Below are 27,416 nucleotides of genomic sequence, written 5' to 3'. Positions count from 1 at the left end.
ATAGATATATAAAGTACAAATATTTTTATGGTTCTTCTATTTCACAGACAGTTCTGTGACTAAAACCAAAAAAACCCAAACCCGTTGCTGTTGACTCAATTCTGACTCATAGCGACCCTATACACCAACTAAATTAGTATTTAAAAATGCAAATTCCAAGAGTCAAATTTGCCTGAAAAATATTACCAAGAAACCCAGCTTCTAGCACAGTGTCTGTTATACAGTAGACAATCGACATATAGTTGTCACATTAAAAACTGTATAAAGAGATTATTGTATTTGGAATGTACTTAGTCCACTTAGAAAGTTATCTATTTGATCTAGAGTAGGAGTTAGATTATTTACCAGTATTAACAATGGACTATAAACCATGCCCACCTCTCGTATTTTACTCTAAATAATATATTAAATAGATGTGACAAGTCATTTTTATTCATCCCTTTGTTCCTTTATATACAAAATGTTTTGTAAATATTTTTGCTTTATTGGAAATAAATCTACATAAGGGCAGAGACAATACAAATCATACACAGATAAAGAATTTTTAAATTGCCAATTTTACAAATGATCTAGTTCTGGTATTTTCCTATTTTAAAGATAGGTCTGACATTCAAAACTGCTCTCAATTTACAAATTTAGATAATGTAATAATTACTAGAGAAACTATCAATTTCGTAGCTTAGTCCCTCTTTGACATGAGTGCTTATTTTCAAATTTGCTGTTGTCACCATGGAGCCCTAGTGGTACAGTGGTTAAGAGCTCGGCTGCTAACCAAAAGGTCGGCAGTTCGAATCCACCAGCAGATCCTTAGAAACCCTATGGGGCTGTTCTACTTTGTCCTCTAGGATCGCTAGGAGTCAGAAAACAACTCGACGGCAGTGGGTTCGGTTTTTTCCAGTTGGTTGTCACCATGGAAATATTCTCTATTGTCCAGAGGATGGAGGACACTATCATTAATTCATTTAAAGAGTATTTTTCAAACATCTACTCAGTGCCAGACACTATGCTAATTAGTCATTACTTTCATGTTGTCTGTTTTCAATTCTATTTTAGATTTTCCGAAAGACATGTTTCTTAAATCATAACATCAAGTCAAGACAATTTTTTTTCTTTAGCTTTAGTTTAAAAAAAAATAATATTGTGCTTTAGGTGAAAGTTTACAGTGCAAGTTAGTTTCTCATTCAAAAATTTACACACAGAAACATGGATGAACCTGGAGGGCATTACACTGAGTGAAATAAGTCAATAACAAAAGGATAAATTCTATATGAGACCACTATTATAAAAACTCAAGAAAAGGTTTACACACAGAATGAAACAATCTTCGATGGTTACAAGGGAGGGGAAGAGTAGGGAGGAAAAAACACTAACTAGACAACAGATAAGTGGTAGCTTTGGTGAAGGGGAAGGCAGTACACAATACTAGGGAAGTCAGCACAATGCGACCAAGGCAAAGTCATAGAAGCTTCATAGACACATTCAGACACCCTGAGGAACCTAGCTGCTGGGCCGAGGGCTGAGGATCATGGTCTTGGGGGACATCTAGGTCAACTGGCACAACAGAGTTCATTAAAACAATGTTCTACATCCTACTGTGGTCTGAGTAGCATCTGGGGTCTTAAAAGCTTGTGAATGGCCATCTAGGATACATCTACTGGTCCTATCCTGTCCAGAGCAAAGGAGAATGAAGAAAATCAAAGACACAAGGGAAAGATTAGTCCAAAGGACTAAAGGACCACAACTACCACAGCCTCCACCAGCCTGAGCCCAGAACAATCAGATGGTACCCGGCTATCACCACCGACTGCTCTAACAGGGAGCACAATAGAGGGTCCCGGACAGAGTTGGAGAAAAGCGCAGAACAAAATTCAAACTCACAGAAAAAGACCAGACTTACTGGTCTGACAGAGACTGGAGAAACCCTGAGAGTACGGCCCCCAGACACGCTTTTAACTTGGTACTGAAGTCATTCCTGAAGTTCACCCTTCGGCCAAAGATTAGACAGGCCTATAAAACAATAACACACATAGTTCAACCATGTATACGAGACTAAATGGGCAAACTAGCTCAAAGCAAAGAAGAGAAGGCAGAAGGGACAGGAAAACTGGATGACCGGAAATGGGGAACCTGAGGTCAAGAATGGGAGAATGTTGACGTATTTGTGTATTAATTGCTTAACAAGAAACTAACTTGCTCTGTAAACTTTCACCTAAAGCACAATTTAAAAAAGTCACAGAAATGAAAAAAAAAATTATACACAAATTGTTTTGTGACATTGGTTGCAATCCTCGCAATGTGACAGCACTCTCTCCCTTTCCACCCCAGGTTCCCTGTGTCCATTTGTCCAGTTTTCCTGTCCCTTCCTGCCTTCTCATCTTGCTTTTGGGCAGGAGTTACTCATTTGGTCTCATGTATTTGATTGAACTAAGAAGCACGTTCTTCACGTGTGTTATTGTTTGTTTTATAGGACTGTCTAACCTTTGCCTGAAAAATGGACTTTGGGAGTGACTTCATTACTGAGCCAAAAGGGTGTCTGGGGGCCATATTCTCAAGGTTTCTCCAGTCTCTGTCAGGCCGGTAAGTCTGGTCTTTTTTTGTGAGTTAGAATTTTGTTCTACATTTTTTCTCCAGCTCTGTCCGGGACCCTCTACTGTGATCCCTGTCAGAGCTATCTGTGGTGGTAGCCAGGAACCATCTAGTTCTTCTGGGCTCAGGCTGGTGGAGTCTGTGGTTCATGTGGTCCTTCAGTCCTTTGGGCTAATATTTTCCATGTGTCTTTGATGTTCTTCATTCTCCTTTGCTCTGGACGGGATGGGACCAACAGATGTATCTTAGATGGCTGCTCACAAGCTTTTAAGGCCTCAGATGCTTCTCACCAAAGTAGGATGTAGAACATTTTCTTTATGAACTATGCTACGCCAATTGACTTAGATGTACCCCAAGACTATGGTCCTCAGCCCTTAGCCTCAGCAACTTGGTCCCTCAAGGTATTTGGATGTGTCTAAGAAGCTTCAATGACTTTTCCTTGGTCAAGTTGTGCTGACTTCTATATTGTGTGTTGTCTTTCCCTTCACTAAAGTTGACACTTTTCTACTATCTAGTTAGTGATTTCCCCTCCCCTCCCTTGTAACCATCAAAGATTGTTTTTTTCTGTGTGTCAAGACAACTTTTGTTTTGCTAGTTTGACTCAGGGCTAAACATTAGATGAGGCAGAACCACAAGCTGACACTCCAGCTTCCGTGACATGTTTTAGTAAATGCATGACAATGAGGGAGTGTACGTACATGCAGCACAGCTTAATGGTTAAGTATCCCGGCTGCAGTATCATAAAGACCTAGATGTGAAACATGGCTCTGCCAATTACTGCCTATGTTATCTTAGGCAAGTTACTTAACCTTTCTGAGCCTCAGTTTGCACACTTGTCAGTGGTGCTGTTGGGTGCCGTCGAGTCAAGATTAACTCATAACAACCCTTGTGGCAGAACACAACTGCCCCGTAGGGTTTTCTAGACTGTAATCTTTATGGTTGCAGATTGCCAGGCCTTTCTCCCATGAAGCCACTGGGTGGATTCAAACCGCCAACCTTGTGGTTAGCAACAGAGTACTTAACTGTTGTGCTACCAGGGCTCCTTATATTAGTACTGTTGTGTGCTGTCAAGCCGATTCTGTTTCATAGTAATCCTATATGAAAGAGTAGAACTGCCCCATAGGGTTTCCTAAGCTGTAATCTCTATGGGGGCAGATTGTCAGGTCTTTTCTCCTGTGGAGCCACTGGTAGGTTTGAACTGGCAACCTTTTGGTTAGCAGCCAAGTGTTTAACCATTGCACCACCAGGGCTCCTTATCTTAGTACTAGTTTGTACAAACAGTATCTGCCTCACAGTATTAGTGAGGATTAGGTGAGATGATATAGATAAAGCACAGAATTCAGTGCTGGCACTTACTAATTGCTCAATAAATGTTAGTTATTCACAAGAAGAACAACATGATGATGATGGTGATGGTGAATGTAGTAGTATTTGCTTGGGTCAAGGGACTTCCTTATTTAGCTGAATTATCTAAAATGCCCAGAAGGAATAGGGTTTTTGGTTATTTTTTCATTTCCTGATTAACACGTGTCAAAAGAAACACGTTTCAAAATTCAGTTGTTTAAAATATTTTTGAAACACATTAATCCATTTCAAAGGCTAAAATAAAATATACTTTAACATTTCTTATCTGTGTCAAGTTCCTGTAGGATTTCAGGGTCATTATAATATCTACTACTGTTACAGAATGTAATTGTAGATACAAAAATTTCAGGAAATTTTTGCTAAGTGCAGAACAAAACCTAAATATTTATTTAACTAAATGCCTAATCTAACCTTCCTCCTAAAAGTCTAGTGTTGATAAAATTCTTGTTAACCTGAAGTGCCTGGCAGCTAGGCTCTAAAGTTTTACCGTCTCCTTATAACTAATTCAGTTTATTAACCATGTAGAACATAAATTTACCAGATCTGAGACTGTTAACTGATAAAACAAATTAAAAATAATTTCTAATGAATTAAATATTTTCACGTATTTCTAAGAATTTTACTCACAATTGCCACAGGGTCGTTGCTGCGGGTTGCGGCCAGGCTGAACTTCTCTACGTGAGTGTTGGTCTCCAGAACTTTTGCAAATTCCTTCAGGGTTGGTACTGGAATGTTCTAAGATGGGAAAGGCACAAATAGTTGAGGGACCATTCTGCAGCATCCCCAATCCCAAATTAAAAACTCATGGCTTTTAAATAACTTATATGTTTAGATAGCTGACAGCATGATCCAAACCCACCAGTGGATTCTGATTCAGTACACTATGAGTAATAAAAAAAAGCCTCTAGCATCTAAGCTGAGCCAGTAGCGCCACTTAGTGTCCAGTAAGGGAATCTAGCGCTATGTTAACATTCTGGCATTGCCTTTGTTTCCCTACCCAAGAAATTATTCAGACGCACTGTTTCCCTCTTTTCTCTTTTGTTTTCTGTCTTCCAACCCAGACTGATGTACTTGTCATTCTTTAACACCATTATCTTTCCCTCCCTCACACCTTTATATGTGTGTTCCCTTTGCCTGGGTTTCCTTTGCCCTTTTCGCTGATTAATTCCCACTCATCTTTCAAGATCCATCTGAAATATCACCTCCTCTGCCTCTCCTAGGCAGCATTAAAAGTTTCCTTACCCACAATTCCATAACATTTGGGGGGCTTACCACATCATGTTGTGGTAACATAAGTTAATAAGCTAATGTAAGTTTTTCAGAGTAAAGACTCCGAATGAATCTTACTTATCTTTGCACTGCCTCTTCCACACCACTTAGCACAGTACCAACTACTGGGATGAGAGGCAATCTGGGGCACAGCTACACTTGGACATAGTCCTGGTTACACTATGGACTAGCTCTGTGACCTAGGGTAACATAACTTCTTTAAGTTCCATTACGGATTAAATGGGATACTGCATGCCCAGTATTTAGCAAAGGATATGACAAATAGTGAGTACTCAATAAAAGTCAGCTATTATTAATATTGTTGTTGTTATTGAGCGCCATCAAGTCAGTCCAACTCATAGCAACCCCGTGCACAACAGAACAAAACACCGCTCAGTCCTGCGCCATCCTCACAATCCTTGCTATGTTTGAGCCCACTGTTGCAGCCACTGTGTCAATCCATCTCATTGGGGGTCCTCCTCTTTTTTGCCGACCCTCTACTTTACCAAGCCTGATGTCCTTCTCCAGGGACTGGTCCCTCCTGATAACATGTCCAAAGCATGTGACATGAAGTCTCACCATCCTTGTTTCTAAGGAGCATTCTGGCTGTACTTCTTCCAAGACAGATTTGTTCATTCTGCTGGAAGTCCGTGGTATATTCAATATTCTTTGCCAACATCATAATTCAAATCAGAGGATTAAAAATATGATGGTCAGGCGCACCTCAGTCCTCAAAGTGATATATTAATATTAGATGCTAGGAAATGGGCCAAAACTGACATGAGACAATGTTGCCTCTATATATGAATATATTTCTTCTCTTGGCCAGTAACCTATGGAGAATCTTTTTCCTTCCCCTTCTTCCTGCATTCTATACTGTTTCTCCTTCTTTCTCCATATTTCCACGTGCAAGCCAAAATGTGTTCTAATTATTTCTTATAAACTTAACAGTAGTGCTAGCCATACCCTTTTATCAGGGAAAAGGAAAACTGTCCATCTAAATTGAAATTAGACATGAAGAAGCAGAGCCACAAGCACTGAAAGGTCTGCAAATGTCCCCAGGTCTCATTCATTATTCACTGTCATTCCACATTAAACACCTACCACGAACAGGGCCCTGTGCTTGGGTAGACAGTCTCTACCCTCCAAGATTTTATGGTATGGGGGGAATAAAGACATACGCAGCTCTAATGCTAGCGGTGTGTGGCACCTGGGGTATCAAATGCAAGTGTAATGGAGGGGAAAATTGAATTATGGTTGGGAAATCATGGGAAACTTTATGGGAGAGGCAACACTTATCTCGGTCTCAAATTCTTTATCTTCATCCCCCTCTGATTAAATTTACTTTCCCCCAGGAATAAGACCCAAGATAAATATAACCAGGACTGGTATTCAGCAACTATACACTGGTACATGTACTGGCTGTTAAAATAGTAAAATATTTCCATAACAGATAGTAAACAGCATTGTCCTGAGATCCCCCCACCCTACCATTCAATGACTACCCCTGGATGCCCCAGACAATCTCCCAGACTGCTCAGACCTCCCATGATTCAGTAACTAAAGAGTTAATGCTGGCACGGCAGAGTCCAGAACCTGGTCTAACCCTGTGGCCTGGGTCCACTTCGATTGATCAGTGCCCATGCCATACTGATTGTTAAATACTTTAACTATCACTCACAAATATAATGCAATGTCCAATTCAATGCTGCTGCTTTCTCTTCTCTACTTTTCAATCAATGCGTAGTTCCAAATACTTTGGACCAATCTCAAAACTCAGTTCAATAAACTTCATGTTTCATTTGAATAAAATATTTTTAGAGTTATAAACAACCAATTCCCAAACCTGTCTAGAAATATGAAATTAAACTAAAACTTAAAAACCAGAAAAATTATGAACCTTTATTTTTCTAAGCTTTATTTTCTTTTATCCTCACCTATTCTTGTTATGAAAAATTGGGGACAATGAGTTTTTAGATATGGAATGCGGGGATCATTTTTTCTTCTTATAACTAAAATGTTTCCTGCGATGTGACTCATTTTAATAATATCAATGCAAATCCACAAAATTACCAAATATTGGAAATGCCTAGGCATTATTTTTTAAAATTTCAGCTATGTAATTTATCAACAAGATGACATTTAAGAATTGAGAAACAATAATCAAATTCCTGAAATAATAATATATTCTTCTGGTACCTGACTCTCAATAGTTTAAAAATGTACACTGGCAAGTGTTTGGGGGGTTAATATAACCATCATTCTTTACCCAGCAGACATTTTTTGGAGCAAGCCTTTTTTAGAGAAAGAATATGAAGAAGAACGGAATCTGTACTAAGACGGGGCAAGAAAGCACTCGCAGATGGATGAATTAAAGCATCATGAACCAGTTTCCTTATGAAAAGAAACTTTTATAAAAAGAAATTAACAGGGCAAATGTATCAGTTTAAACTCTGTAAGGTCCTAGAGAGACAGGAACTGACAAGAGAAGTCCTATGAAAGCAGTATTTAGCACAACCGTAAAATATCCAAATGATTTTATAATAGGATTTGTAACCTATAGTCTAAACTCCCCTCTTAATAACATTATGAAGTTACATTCCAAAGATCTTCATAAAAGAGAAAGAAATAAGAAATGTAGGAACTACTGGTATTGAAGACTGCTGTCTTCAGAAAGCAGCAAAAAGAAAACAAGGTAAAAAAAAAATAGTGATATTAAACTCTGTAATAAATTTAAAAGGGTGAAATGGAAAACTCCCTAGAGTTTCCTTTAAAAAAAAAAAAACACATATACAAATAAGCTTTTTAAGAAAAATAAAAGTTGAGAATTTAAGAAATATAAGGAATATAATATTTACTAAGAATAACTTTGACAGTCAACCACAATAGCCCTTTTATCAAAATCATTTCCTTAGCAATCACCAATGTGTGTTAGATCTCCCATTCTAAAGGCTTCTATAAAAAATAAGTCATTTTTGAGGATTTAAGAGTCTTTCCACTTACAAGTATAAAGCAAAGAAAATGAACACCTTTAGTAAGAACCAGAGAAAAGGATGCTGTTATAAATTGAATTGTGTCCCCCAAAATACATGTTGAAATTCTAACCCTGTCCCTCTAAATATGACCTTGTTTGGAAACAAGGCTTTTTCTTGTTATGTTAATGAGGCCATACCTGTGTGTGGGGCAGATCCTAAACCTAATCATTTGAGTTATAAAAAGACGAGAATAGACACAGAGACACACAGGGGAAAGAAAGACACCATGCGAGGTGGATCACGTACCAGCTGAGGTATGCCAAGAATCCAAGAAACACACCGAGCTACTGATAAGGAAGGAATCAACACAATCACCCAGCTAAGTCACTCCCGGACTCCTGACTCTCAAAAACTGTGTGAGATAATAAATGTTTGCTGCTTTAAGCCTTTGACTGTTGGGGCAATTTTTTACTCAGCAAAAGATAACTAATACACTATGTTTAACTCAAGTAATGTGGCTCTTTTAAAATAATTCTAGAACTCATTCTTTTTTAAACCCACTTCTTCTTTTGAATAGACCACCCTGCCTCAAAACCAGGGACTACAAATGACTGCCAGCAGGTGTGCATCTAAAAGAAAACAGGCAATCCGTCATCTCCAGTCAGTCTTCTGACCTCATGGTAAATCAAGTGACTGGCAACCATCACAAGCATAGTGAAATACCTTAATGTTGTTGAGGTTGACTTCTTGTAGGTTAGGATCATTGGCTTTCATCTGCTGCAGACTTACTTCCACATTTGTGGGATTGGGTGGTTCCTCAAATATTGGCTTGACCTTTTCACCTTTGACCACATCTAAAACACAAGTGGTAATTTTAAAAAGAAAAGGTAAGGGCCCTCCTATCAAAATCAGAGATGACTTCCCCTAAAGTGACATTTCTTTTATATATTTGATATGAATAATGACTGTAAGCTTTACCCTCTACTAAGCAAACAAAGGAGTGGTGTGGCTCTGAGCTACAGTTTGGAAGCCTGATGTTTCTCAACCACAATGGAAGTGTCAGTGGCTGACAGTGTCTGGATCCAAAAGTGCAAGAGGCTCTACAGCAAACCTCAACCCCAACAAGAGCATTTATGGGCAGTTATTGCTGCTCCATATGGGCCTCGCTCTGATTGTAACAACCAGACAGGCACAGGACTTGAGTTCCAAAAAAGAAACCATACAAGTCTCTTCATCCCCAAACTTCTGGTTTCTTTATCATACCCATCCTCCTCTGATTTCCATTTGAGAGCTATAGTTTTGAGGAAGGTAACAGAAAGAGATAAAAAGAAGAATGAAGAATTCTCAACAGCAGTAAACAGAAAATATTTGCAACATACATAACATACAAGGGCTACTGTGTCAATATACACAGAGTCCCTACAAATCAGTAAGAGACAACCCAATTAAAAATGAATACATGATATGATCGTTAGAACCCCTGCCCTTTAACCAATAAATTTAAAAAGTAAACTTTGAAATAAAACAATGAGATACTACCCCTCCCCATTCAATTATAAAAAAATGTAAAAAGAGACAATGTTGAGATTTGGCAACAATGTGGAGAAAAAAGCATCCTCATACACTGCTGATGGGAATGTAAAGCAGTACACTTTTGGGGAGAGTAATCTGTCACTATATATCAAAATCTAAAACACGCATAATCTACAACCCAGAAGTTTTATATCTAGAAGCCCAACCTATAGGAAAAATAGCATGAATACGTAAAGACAGGTATTCAGGTATGTTCACTGACATATTTTTTTTGCTTTGTAAATTAAATTTAATGTTTTTAAATAAACAAAATGTCCATCAATGTGAAAATGGTTAAATAAATCACAGCATAATCACATAATAAAACACTATGTATTCATTAAAAGAATGAGGATAACCTACATGTACTGATAAGAGATCCACGATTTGAAAAAAAGTTAGATATGTCTATGTATGTGTACATATGAAAGTCCAGAAGATTATGCATAAGACTTTTAATAGAGAACTTATTAACAGTCCGAATATTACCCTTTGACAATGAAGCTAAAAGGGAGGCACATTTTTTACCTGTTAAATGAGCAAAAAATTAAAAACTGACAATAAGCAGTGTTGGGAGGAAATGGGAACCGTTTGTCCTTTCTACCACAAGTATATACTACCACAAGTCTATAAATGTATATGAAACCAGAAAAAAAAATATAAAAGGAATATTACTCATTATCTGGGTAAATTATCCACTGCAAATGATGGTTCATAAACACGCTGCTGAAACTAGAAAGCATCTCCCAAGTCTCCAACACAGAGAATAGAATATAATTAACCTAAGAAAAGTTCATTCTGTGTGTGTCCTCAGAGAGCCTGCATCACATTGTACTGAAATGATCTGATCACTGGTCTGTCCCTACCACCAACAGATAAGCTGCTTTTGAGTTGGGACCCTCTTCTATCTTTGTACCTAAGCCTGGAACATTACTGACACACAGTAGATATTTAATAGGTGACAGATGCATGAGTGAATGACAGCATCTAATTAATTGTACATTTCCCCCAGGAAATGTTGACAGATAGTGGTCAGGAACTTTCTGTGCCAGCAAGTCCACACTAGTGTGTCTTTCATGCTCTCTGGGGAAAGTGAGTTTTCAAATTCTAATGTCAAGCATCCATTATTGAAACAAACAAACAAAAACAACACTAGAATAGAGAGGGAACTTATTCAAGCTACCACAGTTAATTAAAACATCCTCAGGAACATGTAATTATCTATTTGCATTCTGTGCTGACTTTGAAACCTTTTTGTTAGCAATCTTATCTACTGAGTGAACCGGCCTACCAAGAAAGCATGCTCCAGACGAATGATTGGGACTAGTTACCCTGCCAGACAGAGCTCCCATTATCAGCTACTCTGTTCTGGTTTGCTTGGCAGAGCCCAGTGACGCCTGATGAACTGACAAAATCCACCTTCAAAGCCTGCAGGATTCACCAGGAGGCCCTGCCAACAGGCCGTTCTCCTATCACAACACCTGAAGGCTCAGAAGTTTTACAAACCCACAAATTCCACATCAACTTACTTCTTACAGGCCCTTTGCCACTTTTAGTGCCAGCCGTTTCTTCATCGAACTTTGGATTGTTGAGCAAATTGTGTACTCCAAGAACAGCTGAAAACAGAAGTAATTGTCAATGAACATTAACATTAGGAAAGCATGTTAGAATGTCCACGTTCTTAATTTGCCCTTGAAGAACAATTCTTTATGTCATAAAAATGAAAGCCCACTTCGTAAAGATGAAGTCTCCAGATGCCCCTCTGTCATGGACTGAATTATGTCCCCCAGAAAATTTGTGTATCAGTTTGGCTGGACCATGATTCCCAGTATTGTGTGGTTGTCCTCCATTTTGTGATTGTAATTTTACGTTAAAGAGGATTAGGGTAGGATTATAACACCCTTACTAAACTAACATCCCTGATCCAATGTAAAAGGAGTTTCCCTAGGGTGGGGCCTGCACCACCTTATATCTTACAAGAGATAAAAGGAAAGCGAAGCAAGCAGAGCTGGGGACCTCATGCCACCAAGAAAGCAGCACCAGAAGCAGAGAGCATCCTTTGGACTTGAGGTTCCTGCGCAGAGAAGCTCCTAGTCCAGGGGAAGATTGATGACAAGAACTTTCCTCCAGAGCCGACAGAGAGAAAGCCTTCCCCTGGAGCTGACACCCTGAATTTGGACTTGTAACTTACTAGACTGGGACAGAATAAATTTCTCTTTGTTAAAGTCATCCACTTGTGGTATTTCCATGAGAGCAGCACTAGATGACTAAGAAAACCCCTTTTCTGGCAAAGTGTGTGGGTGATGCATAGTATTGAATAAGCTCATAAAAAACAAAACAAAACAAAAACCTCTTCCCAAGATTGCCAGTAACCTTGTCTACATATGTGAAACCATTTAGGATCTGAGGAACAAAGGTTATTTAATTATCTCTCCAAACTACAAAAAACCTGCTTAGCCTTCCCAGTTAAGTAGACTCAACCCCTCAGTTTTCTCAGCTGTAAATGAGAGGGTGGGACTGAATCCTAGGACATTTTAATATCTAACATTGTAGATACTGCTGTATCTTGCAAAGAGCAGAAAGATCATAAGCCTCTTTCAGTGTCAGGCTCCCCATCTCTCCCAACTCTGTAGGCCAGAAGGATTTGTCCTTTCTCCATCTAGAGTACTGCAGGACAATGTAAGTTCAGATATCAAAACCCAAACCAAACTCATTGTCGTCTAGTTGATCTTGAATCATAGCTATCCTATAGGACAGAACAGAACTGTCCCATAGGGTTTCCAAGGCTGTAAATCTTTATGGATGCAGACTGCCACATCTTCCCCCTCTGGAGAAGCTGGTGGGTTTAAACCCCTGACCTTCTGGTTAGCAGCTGAGAGCTTAACCTCTGCATCACTGGGGCTCCTTAAGGTCAGATCCAAAAACCAAAACCAAACCCTGCTGTCAAGTCGATTCCAACTCATCACGACAGAGCAGAACTGCCCCATATGGTTTCCAAGGAGCGGCTGGTGGATTCAAACTGCCGACCTTTTGGTTAGCAGCCAGAACTCTTAACCACTGCGCCACCAGGGCTCCTAAGGTCAGATAAGCATATCATAACTTTTGCACCAGGAGGCAGCATAGTATACAGGAAGCAACAGAGGGAGAAGGAATGCTGGGCAGGCTGAGATGGCAACTGCCGGCAGATTTCCCTTTGCTAATGAAATCACAGGTGAGACAGGCCATCTGGAGAAGGACACAGACTAGACAATAATCTGTAACGGTGGCAGAGGAGCTCCTCAGAGAGTCTCATCAGCTCTCCTGTGCTCTACATACTGGACCACAGGGAGGGAGGGAGGCAGCCAGCACAGCACCAGGAAGGACAAACAGCCAGCAAGTGTAGGGAAGAAGAGTGGGCTCGGAGCCGTCGGCCTGAGTTTGAATTCTGACTCTGTCATATATTAGCTGTGTGACTGGGAAGTTACTGAATGCCTCTGAGCCTCAGCTTCCTTATCTTGAAAAATAGGGATAATATTTGTACTTTACCTATTACAAGGATTAAGTGAATTGCTATGTGCCAGGCACTAAGTGTTTTACAAATTCTTGTTAAGTAAATAAAACAAGAAGTTGTCAGTGTGTCTCTGGCATTGTCTAGGAAGAGGGTACTCTGTTCGATAAACAGGCTATTGAGACCACCTTGTCTTGCTCTGGCTCCATCCATACCAAGCAGCCTCCTAATTATAATTTGGCTCCCATTGCCAAGTTTTACTTTTTGTTTTATCTATTTCCTATAAATCTGGCTGGTGGAGTCAGTCTCTATCACCTCACTTCCTCCACCCTCCTAATCTGATAGTTCCTATATGCGCTCACAAGATCAAATCTCTAGACCAGCAGAGCTGAGAACTAGCTTCTGGGTAGTGGTGATCACATCAAGATATGGCCACAGTCTGGGAGGCTCTGTCTTGGAGGTCAACTGCCACCCCCTTGATGAACGTCTCTCTCTGCCACAATAACGATAACGTGGGCCATGCACTGGTACTCTTTCTTATCTAAACCTCAACAGCTATCAGTCCATCCACTCACGGACGCTCTCAATCTTCTGAAATATCCACTTGAGAAGATGCAGCCTAGCTTCCTGCTGGGTTCCGAGGGAGCACCCAGCGAGGGAGGGAGGCTGAGCATGGATGAAACCGACATATGTCTATTGGGATGATTCCCTTGGTTTCACTGTAGGAATTTCTGGATTTAGTATCTGCTAAATGATTGGCATTATTCTTTCTTTCTCTTTTATCAGAAATTTCCTGGGAATTCAAGCCCAGCCCTGCATTCTGCCTGTGGTTACTTCCAGCAGAGCCATGAGGCAACCCTTGGGAGGAGCAGTAACCAAAACAGGATCCTCGCACAGTAACTAAGAGTCCCTGGTGGTGCAAACGATTAAGCCCTTTGTTATTAACCGAAAGGGTGGTGGTTCAAATCCACCCAGAGGCACCTAGGAAGAAAGATCCAGAGATCTGCTTCCTAAAGGTCACAGCCATGGAAAACCGTATCTGCAATTCTACCTGAAACGCATGGGGTCACCATGAGTCGGACTGGCTTGATGGTAACTGGTAGTGGTGGTACTGTAACCACAAAATCTAGAAAAGCAGCCACCATAGGCATCTTTTTCACTGCTGCACCAGGTGCCTCAATTCCTGCAGGGACCTCTCAGAGGGTCTCCAATATGTGAACTTAATATAGACCCTGATGTAACAGAAGGAATTAAAATGCAGGTAAAGATGGTAGCATGCTGTTAGAGTAAGGCATAGCTGGTGCTCCTGGGAGGAAGGAGATTTATCATGATTACGTGTTTCTTCAAATAGAACAAAAAGGTGGGAATTCTTGCTAAAGCTGTGGAATGATTTTAAAAGCACCTTTATCCTTGTGGTGACCTAATATCCCTGTGGCAGGTAGAAGCAAATGTCCCATTGGGAGGAAAACATGAATGCACAAACATGCTGGTACATGCATGGAATCTTCCTTGAAGGACATACAAGAAAGGGGAGAAGGCCTAGGTTAATTACAGTGAGAAAACTTATCTTTCATTACATATTCTTTTGTACTATTTGAGTTTTTTCTATCTACATGTATAATCAATTTAAATAATTTATAAATAAATATCATTACTATCTTGTTATAAATAATTTATTTATAAATAAATAAATAAACTGATCATTATTACTATTTTGTTGCTATTGTTAAGAAAACCAGAACAAAATGAGCAGATTGCACTGAACATGGATTTACCTTCGGGCGACTGTGACAGTAAATTACCCCCTTCCTGTTTACAGTGACAGACCTCTCAGTGTGAATCACACTGGAATAGGCAACAACTCTGGGGAAGAGCAAGCACTTCAGGGAAATTTTGTGATGATAAAATGTGATAAAATGCCAATGTAAAAGCCCCTTATAAAGCATAAGAGCTGTTTTTTTTTTTTTTTTTTTAAGTTCTCATGGTCCACACAGAGGTGCCTTGAAAGAAAGGTCTGGTGATCTACTTCCAACAAATCAACTACTAAAAACCTTATGGGGCACAGTTCTACTCTTACACACACGGGGTCACCATGAGTCAGAGTTGACTCCGTGAAACTAGTTTAATGGCTAAAGTCAACATGGAATTTCAATAAGAACTGATAGTTATAGAGATGCCCAAAGGCTCCTGGCATGGGTACAAGTGCGTGCCTGGAGGTCATGAAGCCAGACAGGAAACTTTCCCAGAGCCAAGGACTAACCTGCAAGGTCGTAGAGTTCAGTGTCAGAGGCACTAGCCAAAGCTTCTTCCAGTTCTGGGTCGAGAGTCACTTCTTCTTCTTTGTGAGTTTCTACAGGCTTTTCTTTGGGGATAAAGACTCTCCCTTTAAATCAGAAGAAAAACAGAAATAGTTGTATGCTACTGTCTTATTGCTAGGGTAAGTGGACTGTCCAGAGAATGCAGCTCTGGCCATTAAGAGCCACATCATTAAGCCACTGAGTGTCCAACTGGGGTCCCTTAATTGTTGGGAGGATGCCAATACTACTAACCCACTATGAGAACCTCTGGAGAAGGAAGCCTGCATTTCTACAATGCAGAGATCTGAGGAGATGACAGTCCTAAAACAGAGGAAACATGTGGCTTCTACCTCCCTACCACTGGCAGTCTTGCCCTTTGACCTGGGCAAGAGGGGTACCTGCACTTTAAAGGGTTCTGCTCCAGTCACCTGAGGGAGAAGTCATGGGACCGAAGAGACATTCCTATCCAGAGTACAGGCCTCCTTCTAAAGGACCTGGACCCTGGAATTCTAGGCCCAAACAGCCCTGGGCCTGCATCTAGGGTCTGCATGAGCCCCTCCTCCCCAGGAGGTTTAGGATTACTAGGAACACTGGGTGCCAAGGTGGCCCAACAGCTATCAGTATGCAGGGCAATGACTGATGGGAATCCATTCCCGGGTCCAACTAAACCACAGGCTGTAAGTGGATAAAGCTGCGCTGGAGAGTTAAGTCTAGTCCAGCAACCTGGCCCCATGGCACAGAGCATTCATGACAGGTTGTGTGGTCTCTTCTCCTGAGTGCTCATGATCACCTCCCTCGACTGCTAGATCCTCTCTCTGGTCCTTCCCGGGGTACTGCAGACTCCTTCTCACTCTGATCCCTCTGCTGTATGGAAAACTTGTTCTCTGCTAATTGTATTCAATTGTGCTGCTTCTCAATCTTCTCCTAAGCTACAGTGTGCAACTGTGTACTCCCTATAAACCTCCCTTTACTACTCAGACCGTTCCTGGATTCCTAACTCCCCCACGGACCATCTGTCGATGAATCTGTATCAAGAGATGATTTACCAGATCCTCTCCTCAGACTTCTACTCTGAGTATAAAAGACACCAGCTACCCCCTTATTATTCTGTCATCACCTGACACTCCATGTTAACCAGGGTTTTAGTGCAGATTTGACATTATAATTTACTTTTTTCTTTTACAATTAAATTAGTTCAATAGTAATGATGCTGCCATGGAAACAGCTCCATATTTCCACAGTAATCCTTGGTTATTTGCCCAATTCATCATCATTTAACTTCACTTTTTAAATAAAATGAAATTCTCAATGGTGTATGGTCCATCGAATGTGACAACTGACAGGAGAGCCTGGATGTTAGTAAAAGATGGCATCAGCGCTCTGACTCCTGACAACTGAAAGGCCACTGCTTCTGCTCCCCGTGGCCATGGTACAGCATTTGCCCAAGCCCATGTATATTGAGTACCTTTCCTGTACCAGGATACAAGACAGACACAGTCCTACCCAGGTGGAGATCACTGTCTAATGGGGAAAACACACAAAAAACAAAGAAAATGAACAAAATAATGAACATTGTGATAGTGTTGTGAAAGCAATAAATAGGTATCATGATGGAAAGAAGACAGACAGGTCAGGGAAAGCTGGAGGTCCTGATGTTTAAGCTGAGATCTAAGAACTTGGTGGGTTTGGGGAACTGAACAAAGACAGTGGGGCTGAGATGCAGCGAGGAGGAAGGGAGCGATAAAGTCAGAGAGGTGGGTGGGGACTCTGAAGCCACCTTCAGGCAGGACAGTGACATGACCTGATCTGTGTTTTAAAAAGACTGTCGTTGCCGTGAGGTCATCAACAATTCTATTAGTATCTATTAGCTCAAGTCATTGCCTGGAGCTGAGGAGCCTCCACGGGCTACTGCTATCCATTCTTCCTCCAAAGGGGAACTCGGAGTCAGGACCTAAGGAACAGCACCTCCCTTGTCTTGGTTCTGAGCTTGGTCCTAGGACGGAGAACAGCTCCTTGCTCCTCAGAGCCACACCCAGCTCTGCCACAGTGTTTCTCTCACTGGACCACAGCCTCCTTGAGGGCAGGGCAAGGCTTGTTCACTCGTAGTTCCAGCACCTGGACATGGCTCTGCACAGAAAAGCTACTCTGTAAGTGCTGGATGAATGAGTGAATGACTGCAGTGGTCTCTAATCCCAGCATCTAAGGTTAGGGATCTGGTACCAGTGCCTTCCTAGACATGGAGCAGAGAGTCCTTGAGGGGACCTGTGCAGCTGGAAAAGTACAGCCAAGAGAAACACACCAGTGTCTATGGAACCCTCTTTAAGGCATGACTTCACACTTTCAAAAGCATTTCTTTGGGGTTCGAGATTTTCACAGAACAAACCTGAGTATCATCACACCCTAAGTATTCTTTAGTTAGCCTACATATTCTTCCACGATTCTTTTTCATACTGAATCCAGTATTTATTTCCTGTTTCCAGGTCAGTTCCCTTGCTGGACCCTCTGGGACAATACTTAAGAGTACCTTTGTCCCAAGATGTACTGCCTGTGATCCTCACCTTTCTTTTCCCCGGTGAAGGGCACAAAGTCTTCCCTGTCTTTCTGTTTCAAAGCCTCCTTCTCCAGGTACATGAGAAGGTGCTCGCGGTCAAAGGGGCCGGTGGCTGTTTTCTGTGTCTGGTCTTTCTGCCGGAATCCAGCTGGCAGCAGTGCACTCTGAGAAGAAAGAGGTGTAGGCAGGACAAGAAGGGTGTATGTTTGACCGATACCTCGTCCCATTTTCTGTATATTGGGGAAGCAGGGAGAAGGATAGCTGCTTAGGTCACCTGTGGAGGTGAGTTGTGGGCTGCGGTCTCACAGACCTCTCGGGCCCTACCTGATCTAATACCTTGTGCTGAGAGGAGGGCTGTCAAGGTTCTCAGAATATGGACGGCTGGTGCAGCCTGAGTCTTCGGCAGCTACCTTCTTGAATTTGGTGGCAAAAGGCCAGCCATCCTTTACAGCCTTTCCTTGCAGATCACACTCAGGTTTGGCCACCACAGCACACACAATACTCCCAGGCAGGCATATGGAGACTCTGATAAGTAGCCAATATGTGTAACCAGCTGCCGTTGAGTCAATTCTGACTCATGGTGACCCCATGTGATGCGAAGTAGAACTGTGCTCCACAGAATTTTCAACGGCTGTGATCTTTTGGAAATAGACTGTCAGGCTTTCTCCCAAGGAGTCTCTGGGTAGATCTGAACTGCCAATCTTTTGGTTAGTAGCTGAGTGCTTAACCATTTGCGCCACCTAGGAACTTTGCCAATATGGCTACAGTTTCTTATTTCTAACCCCACTCCTGGGGAAACATCCAAGCAGGTAAGTGAATATTAGATATTAACACCTGCCTGATTACGCTTTGAGATTCCTTCCCTAAATTTAAAAAATAAAAACAGAAGCCTTGTATTTTTTAAAAGCAACTTGAATACAAAATCCAAAGTATCTGGCATATCAGAATATCATATAAATAGTTTTATTTTAGTGACATTTTAATTTATAGTATAATCACTATTTTGGATGTTTCTGATTCTAAATTTAAGATAACATCATCAAGGCTGAAGAAAGTACTTGCTAAACGAACAAGATAACAAGTTACTTAGCTTTTCAAGAACTCAAAAAACATGAGAAGCCCCATTTTAATTTACTTAATATTATTATTACAGTCATTCTAATCTATCCACTGTTGTCGAACCACCAAAGATTTCAAGTTACTTATGCATTTGAAAATGAGGGCAGTGATAGCTCAGTGGTTGAATTCCTGGCCTCCATCTGGGAGGCCCAGGTTTGATTCCCAGACAATGGACCTCAAGAGCAGCCCCGACTTGTCTGTCAGTGAAGGCCTGTGTGTTGCTAAACAGGTTTCAGTGGAGGTTCCAGACTAAGACAGTCTAGGAAGAAAGGCCTGGCAATCTACTTCTGAAAATCAGCCCGTGAAAACCCTATAGATCACAATGGACCGATCCTGTTGTGCATGGGATAACCATTAGTCAGGGGCTGACAATGACAGCAGCATGCATTTGGAAGAAATGAAATGTAAAAAAGATCTGCATTTGGGGCTAAAGGCCTGGTTTAAATACCATCTCTGACATTTACTAGTGTGGGATATTATGTGGGATTTTATACTGTGGGGATAATACCCCTCAAGGGCTGCTGTGCTGGGCAGAGTATGCGACTCATAGAAGAAATCTCTTAAGATCTGTTCCTTTCCCTCTTTCTTCCCTGTCAGACTAGCCCTTCCTCAACTAATGGAAAACATTTTTCTCCATTTACATGAAATTGGTTTTTGAGAGTTACAGCTGCCATGTCACACTGTAGAAGTGGCTACTGAAGTTCTCAGCGAGCACATAAGAGTTAAGTGACTCAGAACCAGTCAGGGGAAGGACACAGAATTTCCCTTTGGAGCCATGGATTCCACGCTACTGCTTAAGGACCAAGCCCCGCCATTCATCCTGCACTATCATTAACCACCCCGCTTCCATTCCATGTCACTAACCTCAGGATCTAGGTCATCAAGAACATTTTCCAACTGCTTCAGTTCCTCTTCTGAGAGTTTGCCAAGAAGCTCGTCTTCATCAATGTTCTTGTATTTCTCCAACTCTTTTTGAAAAGGGAGTGCCATGGCTTCTTAGACGTCTTTCTCATGGGCCGTGAACATTTAAATGGGCCAGCTTCTTGAGACTTCAGAATACTACCAATAAGAAGAAACACTGTCATCTCTTATCTGTAAATAGGACCTATCAGTAGGCCACAGGGCTATGCTATCTGCCAACGCAGTCTCTTTACTAGACCAATTAGTTCAACTACAAGGTAATATTACTTTCATTTGCATAGCAACCTGACAGCTTATAAGGTGTTTTCTATATATTATTCTACTTACTTTGATCTTTACAACAATTCTTGCTGGAAGCTTGGGCAGATATTATCACTCTTATTTTACAGATGCAGATTCTGAGGCGAAGGTGGCGCCAAGTGCCCTGCCAAAAGTCGCAGAGCTGAGACTGCCCAGCCTTGATTCCCAGTGTAGTGAGTGCCTTTCCACCATATAACTCTACTCCCCCTGCTTTCCACAGAAAAACAGAGAAGAACAATGTGCTAACTGTAAGCCAGTTGTAAGAAGCATACTTGTCTTTTCAGGGAGGGAGTGATGTGAAAAATACAAAATGGGATTAATTCCGGAAAGACAGTTTGGAATGTCCACGTGAGAATACATTGTCCAGTAACTGTCCTGCAATTAAACCAAGAAACATTCTAAAGTCTTGGCCACATAATCATTCCCTCCACTTTTCTCTTTTCTTCTTTCCTCATCTCCCATTCTTTCTCTTCCCTCTTTCCTTTTAGTTTCTTTAACCATACTCCATAATTATTCTTTCTTCCCATAGTCCATTCTCCTTCCAACCTTTCTTTTGATACCACATCACTCCTAAATTTCCACCCAAAGTGAATTTTTTACTCAATCTCTTCCTCCTTGCAGAGAATTTTTACAGATCTTCCCTAGAAAGATAATATTGCATTCAGGAAATAATAATGAACCTAACTGATTGTATTTCTCATCAAACCAAAAAAAAAAACCAAAAAAAAAAAAAAAACCCATTGCCACTGAGCTGATTCCAACTCACAGCGACCATACAGGACAGAGCAGAACTGCCTCATAGGGTTTACAAGCAGCAGCTGGTGGATTTGAACTGCCAACCTTTTGGTTAGGAGCTGAGCTCTTAACCACTGCACTACCAGGACTCCGTGTTTTTCATTAGGAGGTATTAAAATCCAGGCATCATTCTGGAAAATGGGAATACAAAGATGAACAAGATACGAACCTCTCCCCTAAGGAGATCATAACTTATTGAAACAGACATACAAAAAGCAACAATAACATCTCATAAGTGTTATAGCAGAAGTCTGGGATGGGGAGGTTTGAGGGAAACTGTGGTAAAAAGTTTGCATTTGAGCCTTGAAGGAAGAGGTCATACCATGGACATGGATGGGAACAGGTCATCCCAGGAAAAGGTAACACTATAAAGGTACAATGATAAGCAAGTACATGAAATGTTGGTGGAATAGTAATAGTTTGGTGAGGCTAGAGGGTAGGATTCATGAGGGGAGGAGAAAGGAAGGAACTAAAGACAAGGAAGGGACATCTGTGAAGGACCATCCTTATAAACCTTGCCAAGGAACCTGGGCTTTATTCTGTTGCAAATGGGGAGTCACAAATGATCTGAGCAGTCCCGTTTTTTTAATAAGGCAACTGAAATGGTAAGAATGAAGAATGGAGTGGAATGCAAAGAGACTGGGAGCAGGTAGGCCACTGAGGACTATTAGAACCCTGTTCCCTTCCCCTTATTAACTCAGCTGCTCACAGTGCTCAAGTTTGTAGTTGTCTGTTTAGATATCCTTTTCACATACAATGTAACTCTCTTTCCCTTCATTAGCCCTCCTTCTTTTGAGCATCAATTGGTATACTCCAGTTAAAAAAAAAAAAAAAAAGCCCCATCCCACTAAAGTCAGAGAAACCAAATGGATCACAGACACTTTGTTCTGGTCCCAGATTCCACTAACTTATTTTATGACACTGGACAATGATCTTAACCAATCAGGCCTTTCTTTATCCATCAAATGAATTGGCTAAACTAATCTATTTAATGGATTCTATGATGTACAGTTTCCTACATTTTAACACTTTGGGATTGAGATGTGTTTTACAATTGATGGTGTCCTACAATCACTGTCGGCCCAGAAGCAGTCAAGATGTACTTGTCGTTGCCTGCATATGCAAAAACACCAAAAAACATCAAAAGCACCAGCTTCAAAACTAGCAGATTGGGTGTCAGCAATTAGGAAGAAAATCGCAGGGACAAATGTAGAACATTTTAGAATTGAGGAACCAAACCATTGTGGTGAGGGAGTGGAGGAGGTGGTGACTCAGACGTGTTTAGCAACACTCCCAAAGGAAGGTTCAGGATAAGCTATTGTTTGTTGCTGTTGTTGTGTGCCATTGAGACGATTTTCAACTCATAGCAATGCCATGTGACAGAGTAGAACTACCCCATAGGGTTTTCTAGGGTGTGATCTTTATGGGAGCAAACTGCCAGGTCTTTCTCCCATGGAGCCACTGGGTGGTTTCAAACTGCCCACCTTTCAGTTAGTAGGCTAGTTCTACATAATTACGGAGCTGGCTTAAATGTCCAGCTCAACAGCTTTTAGTTCTTTTACGGTTTTTCTTTCAAACACTCTTTATTGCACAGAGGAGATATTATGTGGAAAAAAAAAACAGACATTGATAACTTTGAGTCAAAAAACGATTTCAAACAGTTACACTCTGAACTTGAAAAAGTTTTAGAAATATCAACCAATTTATTTCACTTACATTTTCTCTTTTTATCCCTAAGAGTGATATATGATTTTAAAAATTTATGTGCAGTGGTTAAGAGCCCAGGCTGCTAACCAAAAGGTCAGCAGCTCAAATTCATCAGCCACTCCTTAAAAAGCCTATGGAGCAGTTCTCTGTCCTATAGGGTCGCTATGAGATGGAATCCACTCAGCGGCAACGGGTTTGGTTTTTTAGTTTATGTCTATTCATAACAGCTTTATTTGTAATACCTCAAAACTAAAAACAACATGAATTGGCCATGAGTAGAATACTGCCCAGGAATAAAAAGGAATGAACTATAATACACACAACAACATAGATGAACCTCAAATAATCATACTCTGTGAAGGAAGTCAGATGAAAAAGAATGTATACTGCATAATTTCATCTGTCTAAAATTCTAGACAATGTAAACTAATCTACATAAAAGAAAGCAAATCAATAGGTGCTTGGGTAGGGGCAGATGGGGGATTACAAGGGGCAGGAGAAAACTTTGGGGGTTACAGATACGTGCACTACACTGATTGTGGTGATGGTTTCACAGGAATATACAAATGTCAAAACTTATCAAAGTGCACATATATTTTTAAGAAAGCATTATGTCATAAATTAATTGACAGTATTTTTTTTCTTAGTTGTACATAAAACAATGGTGTATTTTACAATCAATGGCATCTTAGAGTTGACAAGATTCTGTTTGTATTTCTATTCCAGCATTCTATAACTAACCCCCAACTCCTCATCTTCCTTTGAAATAGACTTTCCCTCTTGATCTTCGAGATCATACATACCATTAATCCACTTTCAAAACTCAGACCAACCTTAGACTCTTCCTCTTCTTTCCACATCCAGGTGGTCAGCATCTCCCGCCTGTTCTTCTTGCACAGCACGTTCACTGCATCTCTCCCTTTCACTCGTGTTTTAAACGCTGCGCTTTCATGCCTGGACTACTCTAATTGCATCTTTAAAGGTTTCTGTTCTTCTGCTGTTCTTCCCTGTAAGCCACCCAGAGCACCACAATCAGATCATCTTTCTTGACATGGCTAATAAGCCACTTTCCTGGTTAAGAACTTACAATGGCTCCCTCTTGTCTACAGAATGAAATTCAGACTCAGTTGAGCATCCAAAACTCCCATAATTTTGATTTAATCTACACTTCCTGTTTTTTCTCTCATTACTTTCCAACGGAGCTCTTCACTCCAGTCAAAATGGCCTATTCACTCTCTGGGGTAGGAGAAATATAAGCCCTCGTCCCTAAAGATGTCCACGTCCTAATCCCTGGAACCTGTGAATATATCACTTGACACAACAAAGGGGAATTTCCAGGCATGATTACATTAAGTATCTTGAGATGGGGAGATAATCCTGGGTTAGCTGGGTGGGCCAAATGTAATCACAGGGTCCTTAAACGATGGAAGAGAAGGCAAAAGAGTCAGAGAAGATGTGACTACAGCAGCAGACGTCAGAGTGATGATTTCTAGCTTTGAAGATGGAAGAAGGGACCAGAGCCAAGGAAGGTAGGTGGCTTCTAAAAGCTAGAACAGGGAAGGAAATGGATGCTTCCCCAGAGCCTCCAAAGGAATGCAACCCTGCCAACTCCTCCCTGTGAGATCCACTTTGGACTTCCAACCTCCAAGAACTGTAAGATCATAAATGTGTGTTGCTTTAAGCCACCAAGTTTGTGCTGATTTGTTGTAGCAACAATAGGAAATTAATACACTATCTTACCCAAACACTTTCATTTTCCAAGATAATTGTTCTGGATCTCTTTGGTTTGCCCCTCCACATCCACTCTCCACCCTGCTCTGTGCCCCAGGAGGATGATCTAGTTAGACTGCATCGACGGGGTCCTTGCTCTCTGGCTTCTGTCTAGGCAGGAAATTGGAGGGCATGGGAGAAGGAGGTCAGGTCCAGGAGGCCACATCTATCAGGCAGCCTTGTCTATATAGATGGACTCCCCTTCCCCCTTCAGACCTTGGGTGGTAAAGGGCTCCTGTTGTGGCTAGTGCCAGAATACTTACAGCTTTGTTGGATTCCTTAAACCCTCCCCACATCTTTGTAAACAGCCTCTTTATCAGAAATTTCCCAAATTATTCAGTTTGAGTATATCCTGTGTTTCTCACTGGGACCTTGACAGATACAGTATTACTTGAATGCCCTTCTCTATTCTCGTGGCCTATCCCTGTGCTCCACTTTTGAGACCTGACTTGGGTCCCAGCTCTGCAGAACCACAGAATGTCAGAGCTGAGTGAAACCATACAAATCATCCAGTCCAGCAGCATACTTTTTCTCCTACTTCTCTGGCCACTCCTTCTTCGTCTCTTGGCAATTCTTCCTCTACCTCGAATGCCAGCATTCCTCAAGGTCCTGAGGACTTCTTTTCTTGCATGACACACTCTCCCTGGGTAAACGCATCTGCCTCCAAAGTTTCAATTATCATGTATAACCTGAAGTGTCTGAAATCTATACCTCCAGCCTAGACTTTGTTCCTGAGGGCTGTTGTTGTTAGCTGTCATCAAGTCGGCCCCTGACTCATGGTAACCCCATGTACAACGGGATCAGACCACTGTGATCAGGGTTTTCACTGGCTGATTTCCGGAAGTAGATATGCAGGCCTTTCTTCCTAGTCTGCCTTAGTCTGGATGCTCTGCTGAAACCTGTTCAGCATCATAGCAGCACGCAAGCCTCCAGTGACAGATGAGTGGTAGCTATGCATGAGGTGCATTGACCAGGAATCAAACCCACATCTCCTGCACGGAAGGTGAGAATTCTACCACTGAACCACCACTGCTCTCTTCCTAAGAGCTAGACTCATATGTTTCCATATGCCTAACTAACATCTCTACTTGGCTGCCTCAGATACCTCAAATATGTCAAAAGTGCTCTCGTCATCTTTCCTTCCAAACTGTCCCTCCTCTGGAAATCTCAATTTCAGGAAACTGCCCAAGAAACCAGGGAGCCATCCTTGACACTTTTTCTCCCTTGTTTCTTACTCATCCATCAATGACCAAGTTCTTCTTTTATATATATGTGTCAAGAATCCACCCACTTTTCTTGCCCCGCTTCAAATCCATTCTCCACACAACAGCCAAAGCGATCGTTTTAAAAAGCAACTCTGATCTAGTTTCTTAAAATCCTCCAGCGGCTTCCCATAGCCTTGAGGATACTGTTCAAATTCACAGTTTGGTCTCTGTCCTCCTTGTCAGCTTCATCCTGCACTGCACTTCCCCTCTCCTCCTGGCTCCAATCTCCTCGACCACTTCCATCTCCTGGATAGTGCCTTAGGTTGTTCCCTCTGCCCAGGGCACCCTTATCCTCTCCTCATCTGGCTGTCCTACTTATCTTCCAGTCTCAATGTAAGCATCACATCCTCATGGAGGCCAGTTCAGTCTCCCATGGCACACCCCTTGATCACAGCTCTCCTTGGCTTTATTGAAATTACTTTGGTTTATTTCTGTCTTGGTTGCTAATCTGTTTCATTCACTGTTATAATCCTGACTCACAGTACAGGTCTTGACCCAAAGTAGGCCCCCAATAAATATTTGTGTATCAAATGTTGAAGGAAATGAGCTCAGAGAGGTGAAGTACTCCAGTTCCGTGCTCCTCGCACAAAACTATCTGAGACCACCTAGGCCCACCAAAGTTGCTCCTCTCTCTAAATTTGTGCTGCCTACTTCACTAAACCACTAATGCCAGAGATAAAGAAAATGAAGATTTTTACCAACTGCTGCAGTCTGAAATTGATCAAACATACAATCACTGATAATTACTGGTGATTAGAATGGGAAAGTTGGAAACGAAGAAGGATTGGTAGTTGTAAAATATGGCCTTAGTGATAGAAACAACACAGGAGATCACATGACAGAATTTTGCAAGATCAACAACCTATTCATTGGAAATACTTTTTTTTCAACAACATAAATGGCAACTATACATGTGGACCTTGCCAGATGGAATACACAGGAATCAAACTAACTACATCTATGAAAGAGATGATGGAGAAGCTCAATCTATCACAGGTTAGAACAAGGCCAGGGACTGACTGCAGATCAGACCAACAATTGCTCATGTGCAAGTTTAAGTTGAAGCTGAAGAAAATTAAAACAAGTCCACGAGAGTCAAAGTACGATGCTGAGCATATCCCACATGAATATAGAGACCATTTCAAGAATAGATTTGACATATTGAACACTAATGACCAAACACCAGAAGAGTTGTGGAATGACATCAAGGACATCACACATGAAGAAAGCAAAAGGTCATTAAAAACATCTAGCTCAACTAGCATGACACAGCTTATAAAGACAATGCTCTACATTCTACCTTGGTGAGTAGTGTCTGGGGTCTTAAAAGCCTGTGAGCGGACTAAGATACTCCACTGGTCTCATCTCTTCGGGAGCAAGTGAGAATGAAGAGAACAGGATACAACGAAAAGATTAGTCCAAAGGACTAATTGTCCA

At 41.3% G+C, this 27,416-nt stretch overlaps 1 protein-coding gene across 1 annotated transcript in view; it reads right to left on the bottom strand.

The window, feature by feature from the left end:
• The window catches only part of TMOD2 (tropomodulin 2), a 54,739-nt gene that overhangs the window by 16,995 nt on the left and 10,328 nt on the right, over positions 1-27,416 (bottom strand). Inside the window, exons 2-7 of the mRNA XM_004377667.2 lie at positions 20,086-20,280; positions 18,110-18,266; positions 15,515-15,637; positions 11,297-11,383; positions 8,919-9,049; positions 4,579-4,686 (exon numbers count right to left, since the gene is read on the bottom strand). Coding sequence (XP_004377724.1) covers positions 4,579-4,686; positions 8,919-9,049; positions 11,297-11,383; positions 15,515-15,637; positions 18,110-18,266; positions 20,086-20,211 — 732 coding nt within the window. The 5' untranslated portion in view covers positions 20,212-20,280. The remainder of the gene's footprint in view (positions 1-4,578; positions 4,687-8,918; positions 9,050-11,296; positions 11,384-15,514; positions 15,638-18,109; positions 18,267-20,085; positions 20,281-27,416) is intronic.

The sequence above is a fragment of the Trichechus manatus genome, unplaced genomic scaffold (genome assembly GCF_000243295.1).
Source record: "Trichechus manatus latirostris isolate Lorelei unplaced genomic scaffold, TriManLat1.0 scaffold00052, whole genome shotgun sequence".
In the NCBI taxonomy this organism is placed as follows: Eukaryota; Metazoa; Chordata; class Mammalia; order Sirenia; family Trichechidae; genus Trichechus; species Trichechus manatus.
This window is presented reverse-complemented; position numbering and strand designations above follow the sequence as displayed.